The sequence below is a fragment of the Nannospalax galili genome, unplaced genomic scaffold (genome assembly GCF_000622305.1).
Source record: "Nannospalax galili isolate Female #2095 unplaced genomic scaffold, S.galili_v1.0 scaffold555, whole genome shotgun sequence".
Taxonomy (NCBI): domain Eukaryota; kingdom Metazoa; phylum Chordata; class Mammalia; order Rodentia; family Spalacidae; genus Nannospalax; species Nannospalax galili.
Window position 1 is genome coordinate 605,938 of NW_008335583.1, and position 23,336 is coordinate 629,273.

A 23,336-nucleotide genomic window follows, 5' to 3' on the forward strand; every position below is an offset into this window, starting at 1 on the left:
CTGCATTGTGTAAATGTACCACGTTTTTATTAACCATGCCTCCATTGAGGAGCACTTAGGTTGCTTCCATCTCTTAGCTATTGTGAAAACAGAAGCAACAAATGTTGTTGTACAAGTATCTCTGCAATAGGATGAGTCCTTTGGATACATGATTTGGCAGAATTTTAACTGAATGAAACTGACTCTTGATTTCTCCAGTTATATGTCGCGAGCCGGGACTCTGCCAGCAGAGTCCCGGAAAGACGACACAGACACCAAGGTGAGGTTCAAGCTTCTGTTTCTCTTGCATCCTTTATTCTCTCTCTTTCATTATCTCATACACTATGATGCTGCTTCTGTTCTGTTCTATTCTATTATATCTCTCACTTCATTCTCTCTCACTATGATGCTGTTCGTAGGTCTTTCTATTACACACCTCAGTTCTTTATATAGCATTTCCAACAGCCCTCCCCCCAGCCGGTACCAATCAGGGCTCACACACGTGCAGCGGCCAGGCAGAGTGTAGCCCATAGGCACGTAGCAAGATCATCAGGCTGGCAGCACCTGTTTTGGGGCTCACCATACTTCAGAGTTGGGGTAAACAAGCGGGATTCACGAGCCTTGGCAATCAGCCAAGAGTTGAAGTAAACAGCACGAGGTTTGGCAGCCAGCCAGGGCTCCATCTTTGGCTGGCTCGGCTGTGCTCGCTTCCCACACTTCTGGATTCAGATGACCACAGATCTTCAGAGTCACAACAGAGTGGTTGACCTTCAGTGCGTTTTCAGGTGTGATTTGATAACTGTGACAAAAATGGGCTAATCTCACGGGCAAGAATAAGGCGGCTTACACATTATCATAGCCAATACCCATGTCATTATGGGCTCAACACACTAAATGAATGTCAGGAATTAGATCAATGTTGCTGAAAAGCAATAGATTTCAAGTAAGCAAACATTCTATTTCTGCTTAGCACTTCATGGAGAAAAGTGTGTTCAATTTAGAGGGGCTGACATAAGAATGTAGCTTGCATGAAGTTTAAAGTCCAGTGACTTAGTCTCATTTATTACACTGATATGTATTTTCTGAAAGAATGCTTATATGATCTTTTTTGTTTATAAGTAGTATTTCAAATTTTTATAAATTTCATTTTAATATATTTAAGCTTCTAAAACCACCAGTCATAAAGACAATACTAATTTAATTAGTTCCTAAATTCAAGAACAGAACATGTCTAATGCACACCTATCACCACCCTGGCAATTAGAAGGTATAGGCAGGAGGATCAAGAATTCAGATTTAATCTTGGCTACACAGTGAATTTGAGGTTAGCCTGGTCTACACTGTGGGCATATGTACACATGTGTGGACAAAGGATGCTTTTATACACTTTAAAAATGCCAGCCTGGTCTACGTAGTGATTTTCAGGCCAGCTGGAGTTACAGGGAGACCTTTTCTCAAAAAACAACAGGAACAACAACAACAAAAAGCTGTTTATAATGGTATCTAGGTTTTGCTTTATATTCTAAAAATATAATGGGCCTCAATGTAAATTTACCCATTTATATATTTATGTGTGTATGCGTATAAGATATATACACATTTGTGTTTCTATATAATATGTATAATTTACAAAATGGAATTTGAAATTCCCTGTATCTTCTGATTACTAATTGCAATTTGACTTTTGGATTATAATTGCCATTCTGACTAATTGTAATTCTGACCTCTGTTTCAAATGACCATTCTGCCCTCCTAACCTCGGTGATTACAGGTTCTGGGGACCTCAACCTTCTGTTTTCTTTGCATCCTCACACCCTCTCATTAGAACACACTCTGCTGGGGAGGCACTGTCTATATCCTGCCTCTCCCTTTGATTGCTTCTGGCTCTGATAAATGAGTCCAGATGAGATGGGAATGTCTGGCCCTGTTACACCTCACTATCAGCTCCATTGTTCTCGGACACTCCATCCTCTCTAAGATCAGGATTCATTTGGACCCCCGGTTTATAAGGGGGTAGATGGTCTCCCACCCTCTGACCTTTGTTTCCAGTCTTGCTCTCTGACATCCGCCTAAGGTCTGCAAGACCAAACTGTATGTTTCTAAGGTGTCCAGGTCATTAAACTTTCAGTCACAGAGATAGTCTTTAGAGCAGATTTCCACATGTAAAATGAAAGAAATGAACACAGACTACACATATGAACTAATGTCATTCATTGCCATTCAAAGACGAATAAAAGAATTTCTCTTGCTGTCACTTAGCTAAGAAGTTAGTAGAAGATGTGTCAGAGTGTGCTGATGAGAACCATGTAATGCAGACTTAAATGGTAGCAGTAAGAATGCTGTATTTTTACATGAGGAGAGCTTTCTTTTTTTCAAGGAGAGTTTTGATTTTGTATTGGTTTTAGTTTGGTTTTTTTCAAGACAAGTTCTCTCTATACCTCAGGTGACCTGGAACTTGCTATGTAGGTAGACCAGGCTAGCCATAATCTCACAGAATTCTGCCTGCTCCTGCCTCTATGTACTACCCCATCCAGCCTGTGGGGAGAGACTTTTAAAGAAATGATAATTTACTTTTTGTGCCTATAAGGCTGATTTAAAAAAAAAAAAAAACTGATTTAATTCTTTAAGGTTCAGATTACTACTAAAACTATCTGCTTTATGAAATATTAAATGAGATGCCCACATGAAATTGTCAATTGTAGATCTGGTATTAAGAGTTAAATAATAGTGCTGGATTCAAGAGCACTGGCTGCTGTTGCAGAGGACTTGGGTCCCATTCCCAGCACCCATATGGCCACTCACCAGTATCCGTAACTTCAGCTCCAGGGAATCCAATGCCTCTTTCTGACATACATGCAGACACACAAAAATATGAAATTAAGAATAGGTAAATCTTTTAAAAAAGTGTTTCAATAATATATGTAATTTAAATATGTATTTTAAAATGTACATAAATTTGTGGGTAATTTTATTTATGATTTCATATTTCACACACTCATTTTGAGGAAATTTTCTAATTCACAAGCTATCAGGAAGGAGGAACTTCCAAGATATTTGGTGTCTAAGGACTAAGAATATATATCCCAACTTACCAACTAGTGGGAGACCTTCCCATACTTTTCATTTTTCTATTGAACTGAAAAAAAGTGACTACTTGGATTGATGTGTAGACAAGCCAGTGTTTGTAATTGGGTGGAGGGTTGGTAAGCCTATTTACCAAGAGAAAAAGTAAAGAATATTGGAGACAGAACTCAAATTATATCTCACTAAAAGACAGAAATTAGAATGAAGTTTTGTAAGGTTTTACCTGAGAAATTTAAAAGAAATACTGTTTTCAAATCTGTGGAGGAACAAGAAAATCAAGATGTTTTCAGAAACTGTGACTTTTGGGGACATGCTATTGCATAAACGTTCAACATGTGTTCTAGTTTGCTTCTGTTGCTGTGAAAAACATGATCTGAGAGATTCTTAAATATTGCTAAGTTTGATTGCCTTACTACTAAGTAAGATTGAAAACCAGCCTTTGTCTTTTCTGGACCTCAACTTCTGTGGAATACTTCCCAGAAAATTTCACTTCAGTGACGCTGGTCTCTTATTTAGTCATAGCTGATTTTTCAGCTCCAGCTAACCAGCATTCATTTTCTCAATAAATCAAAGACTTCACTTCCATAGATTCTTTTTCTTTTTCCTCCCACAGATTGTTGATTCAAATATATCTCATGAACATCTCTGATAGAGTCTTTATCTTAAACTTCCCTCTGAAACACACAAACGAGGTCTCCCACAGAACAGCCATTTAAGCTCTGAGCACTCAATGGTTCTTCCAGATCAGTTTCAAACATTCCCAAATCTCCAAAAATAGCATGACCATCACACTCTCTGATTAGTTTCTGTTGTAGTAATAAACACAACAGCAAAAAGCAACTTGGGTAAGATAGGGTTTATTTCATTTTACCACTCCTAGGTCACAGTCTATCACTGAGGGAACCCTGTTCAGGAAGGAACCTAGATGTAGAACTCTAGAGACCATGCAGGAATGCTGCTTACTCTCTTGCTTCCCCTGGCTTGCCCAGCTATCTTTCTAATACAGCCCAGGCCTACTTGCCCACAATGGACTGAGCCCATCTACATAAATTATCAGTTAAGAAAATGACCCACAGACGTGCCTGCAGGCCAACCCAATGAAGGAAGTTTCTCAATTCAAGTTTCTTCTTCCCAGGTGTATCAACTTGACAACTGGAGCTAACTATGACACTGTACAAGTCTGGTGACCCACCTTTGATCCCTGGAATCCATATAAAGGTTGAAGAAGACAACTAACTCCTCAAAGTTGTTCTCTGACCTTCACACTCAAGTGATGGCATATGTGCACTCCCCATCTCCCATCATCTTACACACACACACACACACACACACACACACACACACAAAATTAAACATAATTAAAAAATTGTACTTTCTGTCTGTTTTTGAGGTGAGAGAAAGCTAACAGAACTACAAATACTTATGAAGTGGGTTGCTGCAGATGGAAAAGGGGAAGTGGACTCTAAGTTCTTGACTTGGGAGGTGGCCCTGTGGCTGTGGAATACGCTGTGAGGCTACTTTTCAGGATCATCATTGTCTTTCTTTGATAGCCTTGAAAATTTTCTGGAAGAAATGAGATAATTTTGGTATGAAGACAATGGCATTGAACTTGCTGAGCTTTCATTCATAAACATTTTAAAGTTGGCTTACTAACTCAGAAACCATCAGCAGTAGTGTGTGGCTTAGGAAAAAAGAACCCCCTGCTGCTGACTGTGAGTGAACCCTTCCTTGTGGATTCCTGGGTCTTCTCAACTAGTTTAAGTCCTACTGATGAGTTGGGTCCATGTTAGAAATGATAATTTTCCTTAAAATTTCACTGAAATTTTTTTTTAAGGTTTGAAAATTTGCAGTTCAATGTGTCTTCTTGAAAGCTGTGCTATTTCTTGAAAGAAAAGCCTCATATTTATATTAAAAGTGAATAGGATGAATTTGGACTCAAGATGTTTCCTTGGTTACACTAGACAGAGTTGGAAACTTTATGGAGCAAAAAGGAATATCCCAAGAGCTACAAAATCTCTGCATTTAAAATAAATCTTTGATATGTCCATTTCCCATTTTTGCTTATAACATGAGATTTAAGAACAGTCGTGAGCAACGGAACCCTTCCAGCACACTGCATTTGGCTCACTACCTCTTTAGGGTAGCTCCTATTTTCCCCCCATTTTACAAATAGAGACAAGTTTATCTAGTAGAGAACAACACCAGTAGAAGATGCTAAAACTCCTGTATCCCCTCACCTGTTGCTTCTGAGACTTTGATCTCACCCAAACTCTCTTCCTACAACCTCCTCTTTTGCTCACACAGATGTTAAATATTCTCTAGCTAAATGTGTTTTTTAATGAAGCCAGGAGGAGGAAGGACTCTTAGCATGGATGACATCATGAATTTTCAGTTCATTAACCAAATATAATTAAGTGCAAGTCCAAGAAATGCAGACCAAATACTGATCATCAGCTGTACTCCCCCAAATATTTTTTTGGCTTTAGCATGTTACTGGAGAAAAATTTTACCTCTGTGCTAAGACTGGAATCCATATGCCTCATGAGCTAAAGCTTTGAGGGGCCAGGGTCCCTAGCCTTGTCACCTCCTGCCTGGTTTGGTTCCCTGAACTTGGTGACAGCACTGACCAGTCCCACAGAGCATCAAGTCACATGGCCCTTCCGGCTTCTGACTGCATCTCTGGCTGCTTGCTAGGCAGACACTGAGCTTGGATCCATTTTTCTCCATCTCAGCTCTACTTCTCACTGAAGCTTTGGCTTTGAAAAAATTTCTGTGCTTTCTAAAATCTATTTTATTCATATAGGTGGAGAGACAGTGGTACTCTTTTATAAGGATTATGGAAGGTCATTTCATCAACTCTTTAAACACAGGCATATGTACCAAGAGACTCAATAGGTATTTCCTATTTCTGATACTCATATATTTATAAGAGTTAAAGCTATGCTTATTAATACCTCCCCAGACACTTCCCCCTTTTCTGGTGTGTGTAGAATGCTTGTGCATAACTTTGCGATTGCCATCTACACTAAGCAACTATTAAAGAGGCATTACAGTCTTCTTTGAAGATCACAATGAATCTAGATAGAATATAGTGAGGGCTCATTTTTTGTTCTATGATATTAATTCAAACCTTAATAGCTAATATTTCTGTAGTCATGAATTTTAGCATAGTTAATATAAATGAAATGTGCAATGTAAAATACTTTATTTAGATGAGATTAGGTGTATTCAGTGTGGTATGGCCATAGACAAAATACCTTATTTAGAAAAATACATACACACACTCACATAGTTTATGGCAACAGTTATGAACACATAACCCAAACTTAGATAAGTATCTAGGCATATTTCTTACAATGGCTACCTTCTCTGATTGTACACACTCTCTCACACACAGAATTAACCCACTGTACAGAGCATGGAGGTATCCCATGAACCATTGTGATCTGTATTTCTGTAGTCTGTTGATTTGGGTTCCTATGCATCTGACCTTAAAGGCTGCTTGGTACTATACCCTAAGTGGCCTCAATCTGCCATCTGAAGGAAGCTTAAGTAGCAAAGCAAACATTGTTACCAAACTGGAAGGCAGTGAATCGCAGCATGACCCTGTGGTGATAAAGTAATTCCATTAACTTTATACCAATAATTGAATGGATGACGCAGGTTATAGAACACTGAGTGGTAATCAAGGAAGACTGAAACGTCATATAAAGGAAGATGTTGCAAAGAGAAGAGAAGCCTCTTAGAGAGAAAAGGAGAGCCGTGGGTTTTATTTCATGTTGGACAAATGCTGTGAAGTGGATCTCCACTGATTTTGTTTGGAAGAGTTAACATTTGAAAACTGGTTTGAAAACACAACAAAAGGAGATGATTTTTCCCTTCAGTTATGAGGGCAACCCACAGAATTCCAACCAAACACAGCATCGTGCTCACCACAGGATGAGTCTGCTGACTTTGTTTAGCACAGATAGTGTACTCAGAGTGTTTGTCAAGTGTTGAATGTTTAACTATGTGTTGGAAACAGTTAAAAAAAGAAATTCAAATGAATTACTTCAAGTTTTTATTTAACACAAAGTAGATGCAAAAATGACTCTACATCAGCTTGTAAATGAAAAGGTATTTATAGTATGTGGAAGATAGTGTCGGACTTCTATTTGAAGCTTTCTGCTTGCTCCCCCAAGCAGATATTGATTGCTATAGCAGAGGGATTGAAATACCTCAGAAACCTTGATGGATGTTTAGAGAGTGACTGTGATGGTCACAGCTAGGGATATAGTTTAAAGCACTATGTAGTCAGTGGCCTGGCGCTTTCATTCCTGTGGCTACTCCAAATATGGTATTCACTATTTTAATGTAATTTCAGATAAATTAAGGGTAGTGTGTGTTCTAGGGTGTTGTTTCATGCATTGATGAATCAACACTTTTGAAATGGAATGAGAGCATGCCATGTGTGTTTAGTGAAGAATAAAGAGGAGCTCAAAGTCTAGATCATCAATGAAAACAACTTTCTTGTAACAAAATAAAAAATAATCACTCATATGTTTATAAATTTTGCTTCCACATTTATAATTTTCATCTAAAATTTTGTCTGCAGATGAGGATTGATGAAGGGAGAGTTGTCGTGTGCAGGCATTAAGACTTTATTTATTTATTTATTTATTTATTTTTTGTCTTCACAGGGTTCCCTGCCTTGACTGGAACAGGAACAATCAATGTCATTGTAGATGATGTCAATGACAATGTCCCCACATTTGCCAGTAACACGCACTTCACCACAATCTCTGAAGATGCCCTGACAGGAACAGACGTGTTGTTGGTGAATGCCTCAGATGCGGATGCAGCAGCAAATGCGGTCATAAGGTCTGTGCACCAGACTGCGTGAGCTTTGTTTTCTCACCAGCATTTGTCCTTGGCAAGAAATTCATATTAACACATAGTACTACTCTCATTATCTCTTGCCAACCAGCCCTGAATTGAGAATCAAGACAGTAACTTGATTTCTACTGAACTTTTTAACATATTAATTTTGTTTACTTCTTATGCTTTGTGGTGGTAAGGTGATAGTTTGATTTTTTTCTGCAGTTTGCTGCTAATTTCTTGACTGGTGACATTGTGGTTGAGCACAGCAGTGGAGAGCTCTGTTTTATGTGGCAGATGATGCTCAGTGGAATTCAGCTGTGGTCAGCATAGTTTCAGGTGCAGGTGCTTGGCTGGGAGGGTGGAGCTTAGGCTCAGCTGGGCCTGACTATTCACATAGACCTGCCGCTTCTCCCTGGGTACTTCTGCAAAGAATTTAACTTTTGACATGGTGCCTCTGAGATTCAAGAGATTTTGGTGAGAAAGGCTAGTTATGGTCCAGGTCAGGCCTGGAAGTGTCACAGTGTCACTTCCTGAATGCTCAAAGTGGAAGCAGCCAGCCTAGCTTCACTAATAGGATAAATATACCGCAGACCTGATGGGAGGAATGTTGAAGTTCTTGGCCATTTTTAACCCAGCCCTAATCCCGGCAGGAATGTTTGTTTTCTTCATGTCACTGCTAGACCTTATGTCGTCCTAACAGAGGACAGCAGCATGGTCTCTGCTCAGAAAGATGAGAAGGCAGCTGAGATGCAGCACTTGCTGCAGCAGTGTATCCTCTTTGAGCTCCTTTTAAAGTTATAAAAAAAAAAAAAACAATGATCTAGACAAAAGCCTCAAAGATACATATTTGCAGTTCTGTATAAGCTGTGTGAGTTAGAATGGCAAGAAAGCAAGAAGATAGAAGATAGAATTTGAAGAGGTCTGAGGAATTTACCACTCAACATAGGCTCTATATTGATAGGGTGATAGTTTGGTTAATGATTTATTTGTCACTTAATTAACTTCTCATTAACAAAACTATCTGGGGAAACTGGCTTCAGTTGGTCTCTTCTCACCAGTGGAGATAATTGAGTAGGAGGCCACAGAGACATTTTTCATTTAAGAAACAGTGACATGCTTGTATGAGCAAGTATCCAAACAAGCTAAGATTTATGCTTTCTCTGAACTTTCAGTCTTTGGAAGAAAGACTAGTAAATACAAATAAATAATATTTAATTCATAAATAATCAATCTGTGAACATGAAAGAGAATAATAATTAGGAGGGGCATGGAAACGTGTTAGATTTGAGCTTGCAGACGGTGTTTTTAGTCACTTTTTGTCACTGTGACAGATATCTGAGAAAAATCGCTTAAGGGAGGAAGGATTTATTTGGGCTCAGAGTTTCAGAGGTTTTAGGTTTGGCTCATGTTTCCAGTCCTGGGGTGAGGCAGACACGCACTGTAACAGGAACAGGCAGCAGAGAGAGCTGCTCATCTTATGATGGCCAGGAAGCCAACAAGAGTCATCCAGAGGAGCCAGGGCCAAGATATACCCTTCCATGGCACACCCCCAGGCACCCAATTCCTCCCACTAGGCCCCAGCTTCTACAGCTTCTCCATCTCCCAGTGGTCTATTCAAATGTTAGGACCATGTAAGGACCTTTCTTCTCTCAGAAGCACCCACAGAAACAACCCCGTGGTGTCCTTTCACAGTCTCCTAGGCATCTCTCAGTTTAGTGAAGTTACAATTAGGGTTAACCACCACAGCAACTGAGTTAGTTTGTGATACTTTAACAAAACATTGTAGATCAGGGATCTTATAACTTTCCTGAATTTCATATATGAGTTTTGTTTTTGCATTTTTTCATGCCTCCCTGCCCCCCCAACTCCTCCCATGTCCTTCTACTCCCTCTCAGTTTCTTGTCATGTTCTTTATTGTTACATATACATATATACATGTATATATACATATATATGCTACATATGTATGCTACACACACACACACACATACACAAAATGCAAAGTCCAATTAATGGTGCTCTTGTATACTTGTGTTTAGGATTGCCCATTTGGAATTAGATAACCTTACAAGGAGCTAGTTCCTGGAGAGAACTGATTCTCCATCCCTCAGCATCCATTGATTACCTGTAGCTCTTCATCTTGAGGTGGAACCCTGTGACATCCCCCCATCCACTTAGGCATGTCAACTCATTTTGTCATTATGTAGATGTTGTTAGACTACCATACATGGAGATTTCATTGGTGCAGCTTGCCTATCATGTCTGGACCTTCTGACATTTACGTTCTTTCCACCCCACCTCTTCTGCATTGTTCCCTGAGCCTTGGGTATAGAGGTTGCATTGTAGATCTGGCACTTAGGCTGGACACCTCAGTGTCACTTATTCCCTGCATTTGATCAGTTGTGGTACTTTGTAATAGTCTCTAACTATTGCAAAAAGATACTTCTTTGATGAATGGTGAGAGATACACTTGTCTGTAAATATAAGAATATGTATTTAGAATATGTTAAGAAGTTATGTTGGTTTGGGGAAGTGACAGCGGCAAGCTGTTTTCTAGGGTCTGTGATCTCTCCAGCCATATATGGCTATGTCTGCAGTACTATACATGATTTCCCTCCCATTGTGTGGGCCTTAAGTTCAATTAGACAGCTATTGATTAACCCCAAGATAAAAGTGCCACTACTGCACCACTGGAGATGGTGGTCATTGCTGGACCAGTCATTGTTGTACTTCATGGTGTTTATACCAGGTAGGAGCCTTGATATGTTTTTTTTCCCCTTGGCAGCTTGCATGGTATCTTCTTTTAATCAGAGTAGTCCAAGTTACTCCCAAAATAACACAGGCTATTGCCACAGCCCTTGACTGCCTCCCAGAACTTGAAGGTTAGAATCTGTTGCTGAAGACAGGACATACTTCAAATACAGAACTTTAAGGAAATGAGCTGTACTGACCTGGAAACCTCATCCCTGAAGACTGGCTCTCATAGTTACCATGTTACTTTTTAAATCAGTGTCTCTCATTAAATGGGGGAACTCAAGGATCAGGCAGACAGGCTGGCCACCAAACCCCAGAACCTACCTTCCTTGGCTCTCCACTGCTGGGGTTCTAAGTGCACACCACTGTGCCTGGCTTTTACGTGGGCCCTGGCGATTTGAACTCAGGTCCTCATGCTTGAACAACAAGCACTTTTCTCACTGTCATCTCCCAATCCCAAATTTTTATTTGAGTATAGCTTGAGGTGACTCTTAGTCCTTCACATAGATATGCCAGTCAAGAAGCTGGAGAGAAACAACCGAAGTGCTTTAGGTAGGGTCAGTGTGCCTCATTGACTTTGGGGACAATTCCACTCTGTACTGGAGGAAGTAATTTGGAGAAAGGGTAGCCAGAGTCAGCAATGGAATGGGATAAGCCAGTGTGACCATTCACTTGCTGTGCTGGGCAATATTCCTTTCCTTACAATCTCTCACCTTCAGTTTGCTATGGCCTATTGCCCACTCTTCATTTTTCCAACCCTCCATAAATGGCCCCAGCATCTTTCCAGGATTATTCTGTCAAATCCCCAAACATTCCTGCTCCCAGGAAAAGGATCAAGCCTTTCCCAAGTGAGCCAAAACTGGCCCAATGTTGCATTTGTAGGGCTTGTTTGGAACCCAACCACACCCATCTGGATGCTCACTGTCTGAGGCTGTTTGGGCTTTGATGGCTAGTCTCATGTTGCGATAGACATCTTGTGGTCCAGGATGCTGAAAACATTTACTATTGGAACCTCTGTGGAAAAGCTTTACCAGTCACGGGCCTGGGACACATTCTTTCTTTCTCCCTTTGATAATAATGTTCTATTATAAGTCCTTTTAAGACTTATCTTTAAGTTAGGCTTTTCTGAGGAGACTTGATTTTAATCATTGTAGTTAAAAATGTTCTGTATCTTTGAAATTCCTAGTCTAGCACATATTGAAAATTTCACAGCATTTCAGTCTATTCCTTTGTTTTGTGTAGGCTTTTCTGTATTTCTTTCTCAAATTAAGAATATAAAGTTAAAACTAAGATTCTTGATTTACTTATTCCTGTCTGATTATCAATCTATAGAAATGTATAAATGAAATGTGATAGATTATGTGTAGTCAACTGTCATTTTATAATTACATACTGGGATATTTGGGGTACAAACCTGTAGGTGTTTCCTATGTTGATTTCTGTGCTCTATTTCAGAGTGTAACCTCTTAGCTTTTAAATAATTATGTTTTGCAGTCACTGCCAGCAGCGGCCACTCCTTTGTTCTCATGGGCACCACTCCTTCGTTCTCATGGGCGTCGAGGCTGCTCCTCCACTTGCCCTGGGCTGAGGCCACTCTTTTTCCTGCCCTGGGCTGAGGCCGTTCTTCTGCCTGCCCTGGGCTGAGGCTGCTCTTCTACTTGCTCGGTGCTGAGGCAGTTTTTCTGCTCGGCCTGTGCTGCCTCCTGTGGTCGCATTCAGCAGACACAGGAGACAAGGTTCAGTGACACAGGTCTGGTTTATTGCAGGAAGGCACAAGCTTATACAGGGGTAGTGCTCCAATCACAGCACAGCAAGTAGGATACCTTATTAGCACAAAAGGTTTAGCGTCCTATCACAGTACAGCAAGTAGGATACCTTATTAGCATAACAGACTTATCGTCCTATCACAGAATAGTGGGTAGGATGCCTCATTAGCATAATGGGTTTCAGATTACAAAGCCTGGATTCCTGGAAACCACATGACCCTGACTGTTGCAATATCTAAGTGTTGCAATTTGTAATCCCAAGGGTGGTGATTAGGGAGTGGTGAGCTCTAGATATTAGTCTCATGATCTGCCAATGGGAACAAATATCACAAGGCGTTTCTTGTGGCTCCAGTGGTCGGGCTGTTGCCTGGGGCCTGCTGTATGGCTGTCAATAAGACTTTCACCCTAGGCTCAAGCCTGTCTCCCACAATGTTCATGTGCTACAATATAGGCCCTTTTGACCCCAATAGGGCTCAGAGAAAGATGATGATGGTTCAAAGAATCAATCCACTGAGTTCAAACTCTAGGTGAAAATAGTTTTGATTTGTATAGACAACTGAAAACTATGCTTTCATACTTTCCAATTAAAAAATAAAGGACCACATTTGTTGGTCTGTGTTGAGCTAAATCAATGCTGAGCCAATCCTACATGGCATACCCTGACCAACAGCTTATTTTGTCCTTAGCTAGGATGTGTTTTTATCTTCACTGCATTCCTTCAGTTGAGTTTTACCATTTTTATATTGTAGTATGATAGGCAAGAGCATGCTGAAACCATCAAAACTAGCTCAAATCTAGATCTGTCATTTGTAGCTTGTGAGTTTATTTGTACATAGGTTTTTCCATAGATTCCAATGGTTCATCTGTAAGGCATAGATAAAGCTTCCTAAGCTATTAGGATCTATTTGAGTTTCAATGAGAAAATACATAAATTACCTAGTAGTGTGTTTGAAGTACACTAAGAAGCCAGTTACATGTTGGAAATCTTTAAAGAAGAGCACAGATGTTTAATCAATAAAAGGACATCACAAGACAATTCAATGATTTCATGAGGGTACAAAAATCTCTGAGGACCCTAGAAGCCAGAGAGGACTCCAGAGTGATGAGAGCCTAACCAAGCCTCAAGTAAGAAAGATGGCAGAATCCTGGGCATGGGTCTTACGTCACTGTCTGTTTATAGAGAGGCTTGTTATTTCTTCTTGCTTTTTTCTCAACTTAGAAGCATAAATTAGCAGGCACGTAGTGCTAGAACACATTTCATGTCGCAAGTAGTGCTAGAACATATTTCATGTCTAAAATGTTTTTTTTAATGTACTTTAGAATTTAATAAATTCCTCAAAGGGATCGTTAACATGGTAGTTGATTCTTTGATTTTAGCCTTCTTAAATGCATTTTATTTATTTATTTATTTATTTATTTATTTATTTATTTATTTATTTTGACATAGTCTTTCTAGTCCCAGCCCACCTGAAAGTCACTATGTAGACCAGGCTGGCCTTGATCTCACAGAGATCTGCCTGTATCTGCCTCCCAAGGGCTAGAATTAAAGGTGCACACCAACATGCCTGGTGTGTATTATCTATTTTTAAACAACCCTATGGACAATGACATTAAAAAAATTCATGTTTACAATGGAAACTTTCTTTGCTATTCAGCACCTGGACCTGTTGGCACATTTTTACTTTTTAGCACTTGCTGCTCCTATGACACTATTTAAACCTAAATTTTCATTCATCTTCATTGCTCATATTTTATTTTTGTTCTTGAATGTTTATGGGGGAAAGCACTTGATTGAACCCTGATCTTTCTTGCTGTTAAGATATATAAGAGTGTCCATAGCAGAATGAGTCACTTCTTTTTCCTGTTAAATTGTTGGAAATGGAGATAACAATAAAGTTTCCAAAATAAAAATACACACTTCTCATAGTCCATTTTCCTACAAACTCTCTCAGAAAAGTGAGTTAATTTGATTATTTCATTTCTGGAATTCCTAATTTTATAGGCTTCATCTAGAAGTGTCTGATATTTTTACCTGAATGAAGGAAAAACTACTAACTGTGGAGGTGGGTAGGTAGTTATCCTTTACAGTAAGCCACTTCAGCTCTGAGAAATATCTTCAGTTTTCTTCTAATTCATTTTTTTTTTTTAATTCTGGCATGTGGGTATGCCAAAAAGGATTATATCCAAACAATACCAAGTACTATATCAATCATTAGGCCACTTTTGAATTAAGCTCCTTCTCTATTCTATTCCTGTTTCAATTTCATAGAACCTCTATTCTTTTCAAATATGAATTACAAGATATAACATACTCCTAAAATAGTATAGAAATGATGATGTTTGTTTAAAACTACAAGCATAATAGGCATTATACATGTTGCTGCTCTAATGTGTTGTAGACACAGTTAACTCCAATGAGGAAATCTCTCAGTTTAAAGAGGAAAACTTAAAAGATATCTATGATCTTGCTGCCACCCTACATTAAAATTTAATGGACTACAGTGGATCTGTGAACCTTCTTGTTGAGCAGCTTCCCTGATTGTTCTTCTGGACCCCATGTCAGACACAAAATCAGAAATACACACAGATAGCTGTTCTCTTCAGAAAGAGTAGAGAGGTTGTGCTCAGAGGAAGCTCCCACTAGTCAACTAATCTGGTTATCATCAAACCATTTGTGAAGATGTCATCCTATCCCTGACAAGAAAGCAGTGTGACCATATGAGGAACGACAAACGAGGGAATTTGGAAGCAGAAATATCTCTATAAATAAACAGCCCTTTGGCTGCTCCGAGTAGCCAACATATACCTAATACAGTATTCTCTCTTTAGAGAATAATTTCTCTGACTAATTCTTCCTGCCTTGTTATAGGTGCAGCAGAAATACTTCTTAGGATGATTTAAAAATACTCATTAGTGACTCTGGCCACTACCCCCAGTGTTAGAACAAAGTCTGGGTTTATACTTTCCGGCTCTGGGTTTATTTTACGGGCTTGCACTGATCTGAGAATCCTGAGCTCTTTGTAGAGATCTGCTTATGGTCATTGGACAATTTAGAGTAGTGACAGCTAATGTGATGGTGATATAAAGTTTGAAGGGATTGTTTTCTAGCTGGATTTCAACATTGTGTGACTTTTTTTTTTTGCTAATTATTTCTTATAAAAAGTTCACTGCATTTCTGCCATATTTTTAAAATCATATTAAGTAGGCTATTGCGATATCATAACTAAAAGCAATCTGCCTCTCTCTGCTTTCTGTTTCAGTTACAGCCTCGTGGGTGGAAATTCGCAGTTCACCATCAACCCATCCACAGGTCAGATCATCACGAGTGCATTGCTTGACAGAGAAACCAAAGATAATTACACTTTGGTAGTGGTTGCCAGCGATGCTGGGTCCCCAGAGCCTCTTTCCAGTTCTACCAGTGTGTGTGTCACAGTGACTGACGTCAATGATAACCCACCACGGTTCCAGCATCACCCGTATGTCACACATGTCCCATCACCTACTCTTCCAGGTAATCCAACACTGAGGTTATGTGTTGTATGCAGATGGTCAAGCTCTATGAGCAGGACTATCTATAGTCTATATATAGTCTAATATTCAAAATCCTCTTAAAATTCAGGGTGTGAATGAGGTTGAAGAAAATTTAAATTCTAGTATTATAAATTAAAATAATGCCTTTTACCCAGATTAATTGTGTTTAAGACTTTATACCTGTTACACCTTTCCTATTGCTTAATACTCTTACCACAGTAAATGAGCAAAAACAGATAGTCCTTCATAGTCAACAATGGTTCAGCCCTGATGTAGAAGTTGTATGAAAGTTCCCTAAGAGAAGAAACAAGGTCCTTATTTTCATGTCAAATTTTCTGCATTGGAAATTTCATGTGGGAATCAGTAGATATTTCAATATAATTGTTGAAAATAAATATTAAATTTTAATGCTTCTTAAATTTTCAAAATGCTGACTGAACTGCTAATTCTAAATATCAGATATTTTTTATTCTAGTCTTGCTTCTGTTTGCTCACATGCTTATGAGCCCTTCATGGACTTCTGTGATATTAACAACATGCATTTAGATTTCTGCATCTATTTTGTTAGGTTTGGTATCACTTGCTTATTTGTAAGCAGTGGTATGCCCTCTTAGGAACTGAATAGATATCCTGCCATTCGTAATTTTTAGACAAAATTGTAAGCAGTAAAAATTGAAAGTATAACTAATATAATCTTCCTTGCTTGAAAAATACTTTTAGTTAGAAGAGTAAATGAATTGATTCAGCATTTCTCTTCGCATTCTTTGATCTCCTACTAACTTGGAAATGCCTCAATGATTCCAATTTTAAGAATAAAATTCATAAATGAGCATGCCAGCTTTCTGTCAAAAAATGCAAATGGAAAGTCATAATCCCTCTTGAAGTTCTCAGCTGAAAGATTGTGGTAGCATGATTGATTTCATCCAATGTGTGGTATAGAGAGCAGGTGACCTAGGCACAGGGAGGTATCCTGGTCACCTCATTGAATTAATAAGACGCTCTGGCCCTTTTGAAAGACACATACAACTTTATCTTTGTCACAGACACTTCTGTGGGGTGCTGGGAAGGGATTCTGAATGAAACATTGAATAAAAAACATCCTTCTGGAAATTTTTCTGCATATTTCTGCCACAGTCTGTTTATGGGCCACATGCCAAGCACTAAGTCTTGAAATCCAAATTCAGTCCATCTTTCCTCATTTCTTATTCTTACCACTTTATGATGATTTAAATTTATAATACAAACATGTACATACACATACTTTATGTCTTTTCCGTCATAGCTCGGGGATTTAAAAAGAATGTTGCCATGAAACAATGGGTGTGCTGAACACAGCACCGTTTAGGATGCAACATGTTTATTGAGCAGATATCCTCTTGGGAGCCTTCATTCTGCATGATCAGCCACTTCTCCTTCATGGGTTCTCTCAAAGGCATTCTGAATAAAATATTAAATCCAGCAGATTGTTTGGGCTCAGTGAGAAAATCAGCAGTAGGTTCTGAAGTCTCGCCTTAAACATATTTGATTTAAGGATTTCAGAGACAGTAAAGAAGATCCTGCTCTGCCCAAAACAATGAGAAAAAGTTGCATTCAGCAGCAGTTCAGCGTCTTACATGCATTAAATGACCCCCAGCTGTTTTATTTGGATTCCATGTGATTATAACCATAAACTCCCTCTTTTATAGGTTCCTTTGTCTTTGCGGTCACGGTCACAGATGCTGACATTGGACCCAATGCTGAGCTCCATTATTCCCTTTCGGGCAGAAACTCTGACAGATTTCACATCGATCCCCTGAGAGGAGCAATCATGGCATCTGGGCCACTGAGTGGAGCTTCTGAGGTGACATTTTCGGTTCAGGTGAAAGATGGTGGCTCATTTCCAAAGACAGACTCCACCACCGTGACTGTTAGATTTGCCAACAAAGGAGATTTCCCCAAAGTCAGAGCCAAAGAACAAACATTCATGTTTCCAGAAAACCAGCCAGTGGGCACTTTGGTCACCACCATCACAGGGTCCTCTTTGAGAGGAGAAACTTTGTCATATTATATTGCAAGTGGGAACCTGGGCATTACTTTGCAAATTGGTCCATTAACAGGACAGGTGTCCATCAGTCAGCCTTTGGATTTTGAAAAGACACAAAAATATGTTGTGTGGATTGAAGCCAGAGACGGGGGCTTCCCTCCCTTTTGTCTTATGAGAAGCTTGACATTACAGTGCTGGATACCAATGACAATGCCCCGACTTTCAAAGAAGATCCATTTGTGGCTGAAGTATTAGAAAACCTATCTCCTCGAAAAATACTTACTGTTTCAGCAATGGACAAAGACAGTGGGCCAAATGGACAGTTAGACTATGAGATCGTTAGTGGTAACAAAGAAAATAGTTTTACCATCAATCATGCAACAGGTGAAATCAGGAGCATTCGCCCACTAGACAGAGAAAAAATATCTCATTATGAGCTCACTGTGAAGTCTTCAGATAAAGGGTCCCCTTCTCAGAGTACCTCAGTAAAAGTCATCATCAATATTTTAGATGAAAATGATAATGCACCAAGGTTTTCTCAGATATTCAGTGCCTATGTTCCTGAAAATTCCCCCTTGGGATATACAGTCACCAGGGTCACAACTTCCGATGAAGACATTGGCATAAATGCAGTTAGTAGATACTCCATAGTAGACGCAAGTCTCCCATTTACAATTAACCCCAACACAGGAGATATTGTCATTAGTAGACCTTTAAATAGGGAAGATACAGATCGTTACAGGATCCGAGTTTCTGCCCATGATTCTGGGTGGACCGTGAGCACAGATGTCACCATATTCGTGACAGACATCAATGACAATGCCCCAAGATTCAGCAGACCCTCTTATTATTTAGATTGCCCTGAACTTACTGAGATTGGCTCCAAAGTGACTCAAGTATCAGCTACAGATCCCGATGAAGGGTCAAATGGACAGGTGTTTTATTTCATCAAATCTCAGTCAGAATATTTCAGAATCAATGCCACCACTGGTGAGATTTTCAATAAGCAGGTGTTAAAATACCAAAATGTCAGTGGTTTGGGTAATGTGAACATTAACAGGCATAGCTTTATTGTGACCTCTTCAGATCGAGGCAATCCATCCTTACTCAGCGAGACTACAGTTACCATCAACACAGTAGATAGCAATGATAACCCACCTCAGTTTCTTAAAAGTAAATATTTTACTCCGGTCACCAAAAATGTCAAAGTTGGCACCAAGTTAATCAAAGTGACTGCGGTGGATGACAGAGATTTTGGACTGAACTCTGAAGTGGAGTATTTCATGTCTGATGGGAATCACTTCGGGAAGTTTAAATTGGACAATGATACAGGATGGATTTCAATAGCATCTTCCTTGATTTCTGACCTGAATCAAAACTTCCTGGTCACAATAACTGCAAAGGATAAAGGCAACCCCCCACTTTCTTCCCAAGCAACTGTTCACATAACAGTCACTGAAGAGAACTACCACACTCCTGAGTTTTCTCAGAGCCACATGAGTGCCACCATCCCTGAGAGTCATGGCATTGGGGCTGTGGTCAGAACTGTCTCTGCCAGGGATCGGGATGCAGCCATGAATGGGTTGATTAGATATGACATTTCTTCAGGAAATGAAGGGGGCATCTTTGCAATTAATTCCTCTACAGGTGTGTTAACACTGGCCAAAGCCCTTGACTATGAGCTATGCCAGAAACACGAGATGACAATCAGTGCCACAGACGGAGGATGGGTCGCAAGGACAGGCTACTGCAGTGTGACTGTGAACGTGATTGATGTGAATGACAATTCTCCAGTGTTTGCTCCTGATGAATATTTCCCTACTGTTTTAGAAAATGCCCCTAGTGGAACCACAGTCATTTACTTAAATGCAACAGATGCAGACTCTGGAGCCAACGCTGTCATTGTGTACAGTGTGCAGTCATCCGACAGTGATCTGTTTGTCATTGACCCCAACACAGGGGTCATTACCACCCAAGGCTTCCTAGATTTTGAAACCAAGCAGAGCTACCATCTCACTGTGAAAGCCTTCAATGTTCCTGATGAAGAAAGGTATAGCTTCGCCACCGTGAATATTCAGCTGAAGGGGACAAATGAATACGTGCCTCGGTTTGTTTCCAAACTGTACTACTTTGAAGTTTCAGAAGCAGCTCCCGAAGGGACTGTGATTGGAGAAGTGTTTGCCAGTGATCGGGACATGGGTACTGATGGGGAAGTACACTATTTGCTCTTTGGGAACAGTAGGAAGAAGGGTTTCCAGATCCACAAGAAGACGGGGCAGATTTATGTGTCTGGACTTCTTGATAGAGAGAAAGCAGAAAGAGTGTCCTTGAAGGTCTTGGCCAAGAACTTCGGCAGCATTCGGGGAGCAGATATAGACGAAGTCACTGTGAATATCACCGTGCTTGATGCCAATGACCCACCAGTGTTTAGTCTAAACATCTACCGAGTCCAGATCAGTGAAGGGGTCCCAACTGGGACACATGTGACCTTTGTGAGTGCCTTTGACTCTGACTCTATCCCTGACTGGAGCAGGTTTTCTTACTTCATTGGATCAGGGAATGAAAACAGTGCCTTTTCCATTAACCCACAGACAGGCCAGATCACAGTTACCTCAGAGCTAGACCGGGAAACCCTACCTGTTTATAATCTCACCGTCTTGGCTGTGGATTCAGGGACCCCTTCGGCGACAGGAAGTTCTTCCTTGCTAGTCACTCTGGAAGACATCAATGATAACGGGCCGGTGTTGACCATCAGTGAAGGGGAAGTTCTAGAAAACAAGCGCCCAGGAACTCTGGTGATGACCCTTCAGTCCACGGATCCTGACCTCCCCCCAAATCAAGGCCCTTTCACCTACCATCTGCTGAGCACAGGGCCAGCCACCAATTATTTCAGTCTGAATACTGCTGGAGTTCTGAGTACAACCAGGGAGATCGACAGGGAACAGATCTCAGACTTCTATCTGTCTGTAGTCACTAGAGATTCTGGGGCTCCTCAGATGTCTTCCACTGGAACAGTGCACATCAGTGTTCTAGACCAAAATGACAACCCCTCACAGTCCCGTACAGTGGAGATATTTGTTAATTATTATGGCAACTTGTTTACAGGTGGGACTTTAGGCTCTGTGAAGCCTCAGGATCCAGATGTGTTAGACAGCTTCCACTGTTCCATCACCTCAGGGGTCACCAGCCTCTTCAGTATTCCAGTGGGTAGCTGTGACCTGAGCTCCCAGCCTAGGTCCACTGATGGCACCTTTGATCTGACAGTCCTCAGCAGTGATGGAGTTCACAATGCAGTCACCAACAATATCCGAGTGTTTTTTGCTGGATTCTCCAATGTTACAGTGGACAACAGCATCTTGCTTCGTATAGGTGTTCCCACAGTTAAGGACTTCTTGACTAACCACTACCTTCACTTCCTGCGCATTGCTGGTTCCCAGCTCACTGGCTTGGGCACGACTGTGCAACTGTACGCGGCTTATGAGGATAGCAACAGAACGTTTCTCTTAGCAGCTGTGAAGGGAAATAATAACCAGTATGTGAACCCTAGTGGCGTAGCCACCTTCTTTGAAAGTATCAAAGAGATTCTTCTTCGACAGAGTGGAGTCAAGGTGGAGTCTGTCGATCATGACCCATGCATTCACAGCCCCTGTCAGAACGGGGGCAGCTGCATCCGAAAATTGGCAGTGGGGTCTGCACTGAAGAGCCAGGAGAGTCTGCCTGTTATCATTGTGGCCAATGAGCCTCTGCGGCCTTTCCGGTGCAAATGCGCACCAGGCTATGCCGGCAGCTGGTGTGAAGTAGACATTGACGAATGCCTTCCAGCCCCTTGCCACAATGGCGGGACCTGCCACAATTTAGTGGGGGGATTTTCATGCAGCTGCCCTGACGGCTTCTCTGGGAGAGCCTGTGAGAGAGACATCAATGAGTGCCTGCCCAGCCCTTGCAAGCATGGGGCTGTCTGCCAGAATTTCCCAGGAGGCTTCAACTGTGTGTGTAAAACCGGATACACAGGTATGGCAGCATGTTCTTTCCTATGTGGCATCAGGTTTCTTTCCAAAGATTTTAGACATGGAAAGTCTATAGTGGAAAGTAATGACTGTGGTCATTTTGAAAATCATTTCTATTTTTAAAGTGTTAAGTCAGACCTAGTGGGCCATATGACAAATCATGTACCTCAGAGGAAGAAATTACAAAAAAATACTTTCACTTGGTATATTTTCCTTCTTTTTATTTTATAGTCTCTATTCATATTCTTTAAAAAATATTTTATTTGACTGGGCTGGAGAGATAGCTTAGAGGTTCATAGCACTGGCTGCTCTTTCAGAGGACCCGGGTTCGTTCCCCAGCACCCACATGGTGGCTAAGAACCATCCTTAACTCCGGTTCTAGAGGATTTGAGGCCTTCTTCTGACCTCCATGGGTACTGCATGGCACAGGTGCATCTAGCTACATGCAAGAAATATGCACTCTTACACATAAAATAACATAAAATATTTGAAAAATATTTTATATGTATTGCTTGCATGTAGGTAGGTGTGCCCATGTTGTGCAATGCCTGTAGAGTCAGCAGAGGGCACCTGATTTCCTGCAACTGGAGTTACAGATGGTTAGCTGCCATATGTGGGTGCTAGGAAACAAACATGGGTCCTCTGCAAGAACGGCCAGTGTGCTTAACCACTGAGCAATCTCTCCAACCAGCTCCTTATTCTTATTTTTCTTCTATATATGCTTCTTTCATATGTCCTATATTTTACTTTCTAAGTAACAGAATTATTTGTATTTAGAGAGTACTAGAGGACATTACCTTCCATGAAATAAGCCAAGCACAGAAAAAACTATGAAAATAAATTTCAAGCATTGAACCCTTTATTCTCTCGTGGGAGTTGCTCCTACATATCTTAAAGGACTCTTCATTTAAAAAGACTTTATTTGTTATTTTAATTTTATGTGTATGAGTGCATTGCCCACATGTATGTAAGTGTACTTGCTGTACAATGCCTGTGAGGGTCAAAAGCAGACATCAGATTCCCCTGGAACTGGAGTTAGGAATGATTATTAGTTGCCATGTGGGTGCTGGGAATCAAATCCAGGTCTGCCGCAAGAGCAATCAGCACTCTTAAACACCGAGCCAACTCTCCAACCCCAGGATTTTCATTTGATAATTGTCCACTGAATTTCTTTTAGATTTCATACTATTTATTGCACATAGTGATGTGTTTCTTAAACACATTTTCATACATAACATATTTATGTCCATTGGCCATATTCACCATTCCCTCCCTTTTGCCCATTTCCTCCTGCCATTCATTCCTAGACTGTTGTGTTCCTACTTCCATATA

The 23,336-nt window shown here is 40.4% G+C and overlaps 1 protein-coding gene across 1 annotated transcript in view; it reads left to right on the forward strand.

Moving 5' to 3' along the window:
- LOC103731944 (protocadherin Fat 4-like) overlaps nucleotides 1-23,336 on the forward strand; it is a 165,277-nt gene that overhangs the window by 105,104 nt on the left and 36,837 nt on the right. The window contains 4 exon segments of the mRNA XM_008830446.3: nucleotides 7,743-7,923; nucleotides 15,704-15,954; nucleotides 17,660-18,160; nucleotides 18,163-22,008. Of these exon segments, the coding sequence (XP_008828668.1) occupies nucleotides 7,743-7,923; nucleotides 15,704-15,954; nucleotides 17,660-18,160; nucleotides 18,163-22,008 (4,779 nt within the window).